Genomic DNA, 12,049 nt, shown 5'->3' with positions numbered 1-12,049 from the left:
CTTAGTGTACAGCAATCAATATACTGTACAACAATCAACTTATCAACTTAGTGTACAGCCATCACTATTTTGTACAGCAATCAATATATCAATATTCTGTACAACAATCAACTTAGAGTACAGCAATCAATATACTGTACAACAATCAACTTAGTGTACAGCAATCAATATACTGTACAACAATCAACTTAGAGTACAGCAATCAATATACTGTACAACAATCAACTTAGTGTACAGCAATCAATATACTGTACAACAATCAACTTAGAGTACAGCAATCAATATACTGTACAACAATCAACTTAGTGTACAGCAATCAATATACTGTACAACAATCAACTTAGAGTACAGCAATCAATACATTGTATTCATATGCTTGAACTTACACTTACAACAGTACTGGCACTAGGATCTCTTTGTAAAAGGGGGACATATTTGATATGGATGTCTGTTTTAGGTCTGTCAGCGAGGCTTGGATCGGACTGAACAAATCGGCATCACTGGACAACTATGTCTGGACAACCGGTAACCTGTTCCGTGGCTCTACAGATGGTCTGAGGATGGAGTGTGGCTACCTTTCAGATGATGACATCATTGACACTTATGGCTGTTTAGATAAACACAGCTTCATATGTGAATACACCCCAAACGGTGAGCAGAGTTAACTCTTGTCTAATTACAATCCCACCTGCCATTAACTGATCACCAATAGTCCACACACATGATATCGCCATAGTGGATCTGCAGTGCGGCCTATAATGCTGTAATTGTGTTTGAATTAGCTGATCATTATATAGTGCTCATGAATTACTTGACACCATGTTTAATATTGTTCATGTTTGTGTACACTAGCTTTTTATGCCCCGCCGCGTGTTTAGCACGAAGCGGGGGATATAGTATTAGGCTCTGTCCGTCCGTCAGTATGCACAAATTGGAATATGTTAAGAACCGTTGACTAGATTCTTGTCATATTTGGTACCTAGGTTCATCACAGTATGAGACATGTCCCAGTCAGGTTTGCTGATCTTGACCTTCATTGAGCTTTAACGTTTTACCCTTGTCAGTGAGATATCTCAAGGGGCGGTTGGGTAGCCTAGTGGTTAAAGCGTTCGCTCGTCACGCCGAAGCCCCGGGTTCGATTCCCCACATGGGTACAATGTGTGAAGCCCATCTCTGGTGTCCCCTGCCGTGATATTGCTGGAATATTGCTAAAAGCGGCGTAAAACTAAACTCACGCACGAGATATCTCAAGAACCGTTCACTGGATTTTTTTCATACACCAATCTTCATGTAGGGGAGGTGCAGAGCCCAGTCGATTTTGGTGACCATCACGTAATTTTCAAGGTCACAGTGGCACTTTGAAGATTTCAGCATGTTAACCTGCATGTTAAGCTTGTCAGTGAGATACCTCAAGAACCATTCACTGGATTTTCTTCATATTTGACACTAAGCTTTATCTAGGGAAGGCGCAGGGCCCAGTCGATTTTGGTGACTTTCACATACTTTTCAAGGTCACAGCAACACCTTTAAGATTTCAGCATGTTAACCTGCATGTTAAGATTATGAGCAAGCTATCTCAAGAAGTCGGTTCACTGGATTTTCTTCATAGACTTTCAAGAATTCTCTTGAATGTTTTTTGATAAGTAATTTCTTTATTACTACTTTTGCATATTTCATACACCATGACATTCATGTCAAGATCAAAGTGAGTCTTGAAAATATTTGTGTGTTTGAACAGCTACAGAGCATGTTATCAAGAGAGGTTGACTGGTCATGTTTTTGTCGACATTTAACTTCATCTTAAACCTCCGACCTTCACTTTCATTACTTTTAAATTTGATTTGATAATTTGCGACGGGGGATTATGTCACCTTAGTGACAATGCTTGTTGTATTTTAATTCATGGCAAGGTTTTCTGTGGCATTTTTATTAGCTGACCAAGTACAAGGTCTTGGTTTCTTTTATGTTTGCTTGAAATGGAAAGAAATTAGGCCTGCTTAAAAACTGTAACTTGTTTTCTGAATGCCTGATAAAAGAATTGACAAGGCTTCTGTTTCACTATTGCACTGAATGATGTCACTCAACTCAGCAATACCACATATTAGTGGTATACAGCTTCTAATCAGTCATGTTGAGCATGGTAATTGACTATTACAATTCAATTACGAAAACAGCACACCTGGCAAGAATTAAAACACAAATGAGAGTTATCTCCCGTAGACTCGTGAGTACAGTGTTGATTTTGATTGACCTGGGATCAATTCTCCATTGGTAACAATGTCTGTAGCCTATTTCTGGTTTCTCCCTCACTCACTCAATCAATAACTCCTTCACTGGTTTTCCTAAATTACTTCCACTATATTTCTGACAGTTCCACTTCCCCCATCCTCCCATCAGCCATATTTAACGTTGTCTTTTCTTCACTGCACATGTAGATTTCCTGTGTTCCAGATGTGGTGAGCGCGGAGGTACACATTGCTGGTAGTCTGGAGATGGAGGATGTGGGTCAGCCAACAACAGAGCTAGCCTCGTCTAACGATGCTGCCGTCTTATCATACAGCCTCATGTACATGCCAGGTCTGTCATTGTGTCAATAGATGTCTTCATTTGTTGTAAAGTGCGTCAGTCCTAAGAATGATCCTTGGTCTATTGGAACAATGCTTCATGTGTTTTGCTGAAACTTCCGGGACCTGCATCACACAGGTTGTCCTTTGAATCAGTATGGCGCACTATCATAATGAATGAACTGCTGTCTTAAGATCATCACCCACTGGAATGGTTTGTGTAGTGTATTTCAATATTATTTCAGGTCACTGGTTTACTGTGAGTGGCAAGGTTCTCTGGTTCACCTTCAGGGCTGAATCACTGCCAGCTGACACCCTCATCAAGTTGGTCATCTACCGCCCCAACTGCACAACAGACATTGAAAACAAGCCAGGTGAGTTATATACCTGTGCCTTAACGGCAGTGTTGTGTCACCAGGTTGAGGTCCATTGACGTATTGTACCTCCCGGGTGGGTCTGATTGGGGTGTTGTGTCACCATGTTGAGGTCCATTGATGTATTGTACCTCCCGGGTGGGTCTGATTGGGGTGTTGTGTCACCAGGTTGAGGTCCATTGACGTATTGTACCTCCCGGGTGGGTCTGATGGGGTGTTGTGTCACCATGTTGAGGTCCATTGATCGTATTGTACCTCCCGGTGGGTCTGATTGGGGTGTTGTGTCACCATGTTGAGGTCCATTAACGTATTGTACCTCCCGGGTGGGTCTGATTGGGGTGTTGTGTCACCATGTTGAGGTCCATTGATGTATTGTAAATCCCGGGTGGGTCTGATTGGGGTGTTGTGTCACCATGTTGAGGTCCATTGATGTATTGTACCTCCCGGGTGGGTCTGATTGGGGTGTTGTGTCACCAGGTTGAGGTCCATTGACGTATTGTACCTCCCGGGTGGGTCTGATTGGGGTGTTGTGTCACCATGTTGAGGTCCATTGATGTATTGTACCTCCGGGTGGGGTCTGATTGGGGTGTTGTGTCACCATGTTGAGGTCCATTGATGTATTGTACCTCCCGGGTGGGTCTGATTGGGGTGTTGTGTCACCATGTTGAGGTCCATTGATGTATTGTAAATCCCGGGTGGGTCTGATTGGGGTGTTGTGTCACCATGTTGAGGTCCATTGACGTATTGTACCTCCCGGATGGGTCTGAATGGGGTGTTGTGTCACCATGTTGAGGTCCATTGATGTATTGTACCTCCCGGGTGGGTCTGATTGGGGTGTTGTGTCACCAGGTTGAGGTCCATTGACGTATTGTACCTCCCGGGTGGGTCTAATTGGGGTGTTGTGTCACCATGTTGAGGTCCATTGATGTATTGTACCTCCCGGGTGGGTCTGATTGGGGGTGTTGTGTCACCATGTTGAGGTCCATTAACGCATTGTACCTCCGGGTGGGTCTGATTGGGGTGTTGTGTCACCATGTTGAGGTCCATTGATGTATTTTACCTCCCGGGTGGGTCTGATTGGGGTGTTGTGTCACCAGGTTGAGATCCATTGACTTATTGTACCTCCCGGGTGGGTCTGATTGGGGTGTTGTGTCACCATGTTGAGGTCCATTGATGTATTGTACCTCCCGGGTGGGTCTGATTGGGGTGTTGTGTCACCAGGTTGAGGTCCATTAACGTATTGTACCTCCCGGGTGGGTCTGATTGGGGTGTTGTGTCACCAGGTTGAGGTCCATTGACGTATTGTACCTCCCGGGTGGGTCTGATTGGGGTGTTGTGTCACCAGGTTGAGGTCCATTGACGTATTGTACCTCCCGGGTGGGTCTGATTGGGGTGTTGTGTCACCAGGTTGAGGTCCATTGATGTATTGTAAATCCCGGGTGGGTCTGATTGGGGTGTTGTGTCACCAGGTTGAGGTCCATTGATGTATTGTAAATCCCGGGTGGGTCTGATTGGGGTGTTGTGTCACCATGTTGAGGTCAATTGACGTATTTTCTTGCCTCACACATAAATGTCGTTTTCTGATTGGCTGAGCGTTCTTCTATTATTTTCAGTGTACCCCGCTTATAAGCGAGTAACATTTTCTATGTATCCCGCTGGCACTTCGTAGTAGTAATTCTTTATCTCGAATAACATTGAATCACGTATGATGTACGGAAATTATCGAAGTTTTGCCAATGCAAATTAATGGAAGGGAGATAACTCTTGTCGTCTGGTGCTCCATGCTATGATTCGATACCCATGCTTCAAGCAGTTCAAAATTACCATTGAGGTGTTCGGTAAGATAAATACATTGTTCACTGGTCCCTCGGGGCCCATGGGTTGATGTACCCTCGATGTTTGTTTATGTTCCCCTGAGCCCGAAGGCGGTGTTGTGTCACCAGGTTGAGGTCCATTGATGCATTGTACCTCTAGGGTGGGTCTGATTGGGGTGTTGTGTCACTTAAAGGGATTGATGAGGTGTATGTCAAGGCACCTAGTTACATATGCTGATACAAAACTGTTACATTGTTAAGGGATGTTTACACTATCACATTCATGCTACATACAATATCATAGGACGTTTACTTGCACTATCATGTACACGGCTATAGGATGGTTACATTGTTTCATACATTGTTCTAGGATTGTTACATGCATTGTAACTGTTATACACACTGTAGGATGGTTAATACATTGTAACATAAACTGTTATAAACACTGTAGGATGGTTAATACATTGTTACCTATTCTGTTATATACACTGTAGGTTTGTTAATACATTGTTACCTAAACTGTTATATACAGTAGGATGGTTAATACATTGTAACCTAAACAGTTATATACACTGTAGGATGGTTAATACATTGTTACCTAATCTGTTATATACACTGTAGGATGGTTAATACATTGTTACCTAATCTGTTATATACACTGTAGGATGATTAATACATTGTTACCTAAACTGTTATATACAGTAGGATGGTTAATACATCGTTACCTAAACAGTTATATACACTGTAGGATGGTTAATACATTGTTACCTAAACTGTTATATACACTAGAGGATGGTTAATACATTGTTACCTAAACTGTTATATACAGTAGGATGGTTAATACATTGTTACCTAAACTGTTATATACACTGTAGGATGGTTAATACATTGTTACCTAATCTGTTATATACACTGTAGGATGGTTAATACATTGTTTCTTAAACTGTTATATACAGTAGGATGGTTAATACATTGTTACCTAAACTGTTATATACACTGTTTCATGCACAGTTCTTTAAATGTTGCATAGTTTGTTACATGTGCTGTTGTAGGATTGTTACATACATTGTAACATAAACTGTTACACACACTGTTGTGGAATTGTTGCCTACAATGTGACAAGATTGTTTATCTTTTCAGGTTGTGGAGGGAACCAGTTCTTTTCCTGCGACAATAAAACCAACAGCTGCATCGGACGACCATCAGGCTGTTCCAGCGGCAATATGTGCTACTTGTTTAATGAATGTATCACTCAAAGTCAAGCCTGCAGCTGCAGCGGTGCCCACTCCGGAAGCATCACATGTGGCAGGAACCCTATCGTCACTGGCCGCACACCGGTCTATACAAGTGTCGGCCACACATCAGCACAAATCCCCAAACTTAGCCCTCTCCTTTACAAAGTGAAGGCCAGCATTAGAGTTCAACCTGGGGATTTCATTGGTGTGTTGTATCAGGGAAATAAACGCCCCATCAAGTGCATTACGGACACCGAATCTCAGTGGAGTCATCTCCTGTACTCAGTACCAACTGTGACGGGTGAAAATAGTGATATCCCAACATCCATCAGTCCCGATGAACATCAACTGTGCATGATCAATGCCTTCTACTCCAAAACAGAGACAGTCCCACTCCCATCCCAACTGGCTTCGCTACCTGAGATTGGTTTGTACACCTTCCAGTACAAGGTACAGAGCAGTGGCACTATTCAGACATGCAATGTGACAGCAGTAGAAGAGGTCGGCCAGATTGTGTGGGTGAATCCACGTCTTGTCTCCGGTAACATACAAGTCGAGCTCAATGACATTGCCACTCTGGTTGCCAAAGTTACCAGTGGGTCCCATCTGATATATGAATGGACAATTGGGGGCGTGAATGTCACCAATAATATGACCCTGACTGAAACCTGCCCTCCTAGTGTGGACAACTCATCGGTGAAGTGTTTAACCAACGATACGTCCCTTGTGAAACCATTCACTTTCATACAGCACACATTTACTGCTCCAGCAGAACTAAGACTGAAGGTATCAAACAAAGTGAGTACTGTGGAGAAGACATATTCCGTCTCCCTTGGTCCATGTATGCCGATACAGGGACTTCAGCTTTGTCACGAGAGCTGCCAGACACCAAGTGGATGCGCCGATCCATGTCAGCCGTTCATTAAGCCTGACGTCCCCACGTTCTTCCAGGTGATGTACACACAGGGCAGCTCAGACAGCACCTACACCTTCCTAGTGAATGGCACAGAGGAGTCCGGGACTCGTAACAGCAACCGGTCGCTAACATTTAAATCTACTGGATTCCATAGGGTTACTGTCAACATGACATGCGGCACCCATTCCGACACTGCAGGACTTGGTGTCCATGTCAAACAGGCTGCCAACGTTACAGATCTGAAAGTTTTGGTGCCAGCAGGAGTAGTTATTAATGAAAGTTTTGTACTGAGAGTAACAAGTCATGTAAATAACAACACCGACATTGAGATCATTGTTGATTTTGGTGATGGCAAGGAGAAGAAACATGTAAACCTTGTTACTTCTGGCAATAAGCTGAATGAAGCCATCGAGTACACATACCCCAAAGAAAAACACTACACAGTACGTGTCGTTGTTCAGGATGTGTACAAGAATGTTTCCAATTCTGCTTCGCTATATGCCTTAGCAGCAGTGTCGGCAACGGCAAGGGCCGTACCACAATATGCCAGGGTGGGACAGGAAATAGACTTCAAGGTATCGGCTGTACCAATCAGCGGAGACAGTGTCATGCTCGACAGCAAAATGTATTACAACTGGAGCTTTCCTGGAGACGAGGTCCGTATTGAGTCCGAGGTGCTCAACAGCTTATATAAACATAAGATCCATGTGCCAGGTACTTACAACATCAGTGTTAGTGCTAGCAACTTAGCCAGTTCATTTTACACTTACGTCATGGCCTACATTCAACAGTGTGTCACTGGTCTCAAGTTTCAGTACAATGGGCCAGTTCACATCAACAACACTGTCAACTTTACAGCATCGATAGCGGAAGGCACAGACGTTCGCTACAGCATGGATCCAGACAATGGCTCGGGAAGAATAAACCAAACCAATTCAACATTTCTTATCAACTTCAGCAGACCGGGGATTTACAACACCTCTGTGATAGCATATAATGATCTCACCAGCTGTGACTTGTCAAGGGAGGAACTTACAGCATATGTTATTGATGATGAAACATTATTCCTGCTGGACATCCTGCCAAACAGATGCTTGCCTTCAAAAGACCTGATGTTCTTGCTGCAGTAGCAATCAACATCAACCCAGCAGGACTAAACTATACATGGCGCTTCGGTAATGGTACGGAAGTAAATGGCAAAGGTTTGCTCAATGTCACCATTCTCTATGAGGAAAATGGCTCCTATGAAGTATCAATTTCTTCAAAGGGAGAAAAGTTTGTGAGGAATTTGTGTATACAGGAAGAGATTACGAACCTGACCATAGCTCCTCAAGCAACTATAGGCGTAACACCCGGGGAGACGACTATGGACAATATCACCACATCAGTCAGCACAGGATCTGATATAAGTTACGTGTGGACTGTTAACACAGATCAAACAGCAATGTGTAATCAGTGGTCGTGTGTCGTGGAGCTACAACATGCAGGGTCATATCATATCAAAGTCAATGCATCCAACCATGTGAGTTCTGACACAGCTAACATAGTACTGCAAGCCCAGTTCAGAGTCATCAACCTAACACTGACTTGCTCATCTTGTCGGATGGTGAAATACCAAAGTACATCCAAAGACGTTACCATGAGTGCTATTGCTGCCAATGCAACTGCTGTATCATACAATTATAGTTATGGAGGAGACTGGACCACTGATTCCTCCCACAGATTCCATAATGTCAGTACTTATAACGTCTGTGTCAATGCTTCCAATCTGGTCAGTGATAAAACAGCGTGCATGGATATTGTTACTCAGGATGAAATTAAATCTTTGACTCTGGCCTGGAATACATCCACCGAGGAAAGTGACTTTGAGGTGGAGGTTGGTACACATGTACAGTTCACAGCTAATTACACCAAAGGCACCAACGTGACCTTCACATGGTCTTGTGGTGATGGTCATAATATCGTGACGAACGAAGGGCCAGTGTTTGTCTGCCATTTTCAACAGTCAAAGAAACATTCATTCTCTGTCACAGCAGTGAATGAAGTGTCAAGCAAAAGTAAATCTATGAACATTTATGTCCTTCAGGAAATTACTAGTCTGAACATCTCACAAAACTTGTTTCAAGGACGATATGCTGCCACAAATGAAGGTGTCAACTTCACAGCACAGAGCAACACTGACTTGAATGTGGCGTACCACTGGATGGTGAAGTCGTCAACCGATACGTGTGAAGCTGCTGGGAAATCAATGGCAGGGCACTGCAATGACAAACACTTCACTGAAGCTGGACTCTACAATATCAGTCTGTATGCCAACAACTCACTCAATTATTTAGCAACCTATACTGAAATTGAAGTGATGGAAAGAATAAAAGGTCTGCAAATCAGATTTGATTCAAACGCTATAAGCGTGAACACAAGCACTGTTTTCACTGCTGAGGTGACAGAGGGTGAAAATCTTGTGTACCACTGGACGGTCAAAATTGGATCCTCAGCTGAATTACAAGGCAGCATGACAGGCACAATGACTCACCTCTTTGATGCAGTTGGGCAGTATGAAGTCAGCGTCAATGCCACTTCTAAACTGGAGCCTGAGGGTAGAAACAGTGGAAGCATAATCTACGTTGAAGAGATGGTTACTGATATTCAAATCCAGAGTGCTACACAATATGTAGCTCGTGGTTCAGAGGCTGTGTTTGATATTACCCGAAAGTCTGGAAGCAGCCTAAGCTTGACCTGGAACCTCAGTGGTCCGAGAACAACTGTTGTCAACAATGAGGTCAGCCTGACTCACAAGTTTGTCCATACAGGAGAGTATGCTCTGTCAGTCAATGCATCCAACCGCCTCAACAGTGACACAGACACGATGGCGATCTATGTAGAGGAGAAAGTGTTATCTGTCAGTATCACCGTCAACAAAAGTGTCATCAAGACTGCCACAGCCATCTGGTTCAATGCCGGTACAACTCCAGCAGGAATCTATAGGTACAATTGGACCATCAATGAAGAACAGTGCCACACAGATGCAGATACGTTTGACAAATTTTTCAACAGTTCGGGTATTTATGTTGTAAAGGTTTATGTGTACAACAATGTAAGCTTTGCTGTGGATTCTAAGGAGATAACTGTTCAAGACCCAATCTCAGGACTCAGATTTGATACATGCGAATCCAAGGTGACAGGTGAAGAAACAACAATCACAGCGTTGATGACCCATGGAACAGATGTTACATATTCCTGGGTCCATTCATCACCCGATGGAAGTACATCAACTGCAAAAGGTGAAGACCTAACTCTAGACTTTGAACATGAGGGATACTATCATATCGAGTTGTTTGCTGAAAATAATGTCAGCTCAAAACAAATAAACTGTACAGTCAAATCCCAAGGAAAAGTCAACATCACAGACCTGGTGGTGAAATCAGACAGCAAGTATAATTTTGTGAACCAGACCATTTACTTTGAGGTAAAGGGTGCTAACCTTCTTGATGTAAATAACTTGGGTGTTCAATGACAGTTATGTGAATAAAACTGTGGACAAGAAGCTCCAGAGGACGTTTCCATCATCGGGACTATATGTTCTTACTGTCACTGTCAACAATGATGTCAGCCACGATGAAAAGACAAAGCAGTTCTACATCCATGTCTTGGACTGTGAGCTGCCCAAAGTAGCATTCATCAGTACACTGCCGGACAAGATCCTTCGGTCGCAAAGCCTGGACCTGGCTGTGGCCATAAACTCCAGTAACTGTACAGAGTACCAGTCTAAACATGAGTGGCAGGTGTTCAGGGCTTCCAGCTGCTCTCAACTTACTGAAAAGATTGAACTTGGCAGCACAAACAGTCCCACTCTCCATGTACAAGCCAATACATTGCCTGTGGGATCTTACTGTGTAGTGTTCAATACCTCATATCTGGACACATTTGTGTATGAGACTGTGAATGTGAACTTTACGGTAGTGTCATCTGAACTGATTGCTGTGATTGCTGGAGGAAGTGTCCGTGTGGTGTCGCAGGATACAGACTTGAACATCAGCTGCCTGGACTCCCTGGACCCTGACATGGATGCAACAGCACTCAGTTGTAACTGGACCTGCAACAGTGTGAGTAACACTACATAGAGAATACTACACGAGGTCTCATTACATACGAATTATATGAAACGAGTGTCCTTTCTATGGTATCTGACCGAGCGAAAATGAGGTCAGAAACCATAGGCAGGTCACGATTTTCATATAATTCATATGTAATGAGACTGAGTGTGGTATTTTATTTATTACCCACGTCTTACATGCATTAAATTGACAAAATAGCATAGTTTTGTTATTGTTATGGTTTCAAACCGAAACCGGTTTCATAAAGAGGTTGCGGAAGAATTTTGTTCTGTAGTACACTTTTTGCATGACATCTCACTGTATTGACGTCACTAAGCCATTCTTGTCTGCCCCCTTGGTAACCGACGTCACGCTGAATGTCAGTTGCCATCGCCCCGTACAGCCTCCTACAGTAAACTACTCCACTAGGACCCCGTTTCTTGGTTTGCAGTTGCTTGACTCGGCTAACATCACTGGTGGAAACATTGTGTTTATGTTTTCAATAGATAAAATGTCTCAGTTCAACTCACAGTTAAACAGCAATACGGCAACATTCACAATGTTTACATTCCCACAATGCATATAAGTTGTAGAATGAATGAATTCACGTGTTTCTCATGAATGAACAAGTAGTTCTGTCCCAACGTGACCTGAGTGAGAGGTGATTGGTTATTCAATCAAATTGTTAGAATCTCAGGTCAAGTCGTTACGACACAGGTGAACACGATATGACACTCGTGTGATGTACAAGATTAGTATGCAACTACCCATACATTGACCACGTGGGTAATAAACTTTGTTTTCACATGAGAGAGCTTGGGTGCCAGTCTAATGACTTAAGCCCATGTGTTAAATGTTTAACTTTTGCTTCACGAAAGACTATTTGTCACTTTATTCTGTAGCAGGCCCAACTCACTCCTTGACCAAATGAATCAAGATCACAATCTCTCCTCTTGAAGATGGAGATTACAGATTATTGATGTTGCATAAGTATTGAGGGAGGCTGGTTTGGGTTGCTAAAGTTTGAACTCGCCTGAGGGTTCCTCGTGAAA

General features: G+C 43.1%; 1 protein-coding gene across 1 annotated transcript in view; it reads left to right on the top strand.

Moving 5' to 3' along the window:
• Nucleotides 1-464: 464 nt before the first annotated feature.
• Nucleotides 465-12,049, top strand: part of LOC124282131 (polycystin-1-like) — a 65,917-nt gene continuing 54,332 nt past the window's right edge. Inside the window, 6 exon segments of the mRNA XM_046718105.1 lie at nt 465-651; nt 2,452-2,577; nt 2,810-2,938; nt 5,893-8,006; nt 8,009-10,401; nt 10,403-11,006. Coding sequence (XP_046574061.1) covers nt 561-651; nt 2,452-2,577; nt 2,810-2,938; nt 5,893-8,006; nt 8,009-10,401; nt 10,403-11,006 — 5,457 coding nt within the window. The 5' untranslated portion in view covers nt 465-560.

The sequence above is a fragment of the Haliotis rubra genome, unplaced genomic scaffold (genome assembly GCF_003918875.1).
Source record: "Haliotis rubra isolate DU_JTF1 unplaced genomic scaffold, ASM391887v1 Scf293, whole genome shotgun sequence".
NCBI lineage: Eukaryota > Metazoa > Mollusca > Gastropoda > Lepetellida > Haliotidae > Haliotis > Haliotis rubra.
The sequence above is the reverse complement of the archived record's forward strand: the minus strand, read 5'-3'. Positions and strand labels throughout refer to the sequence as shown.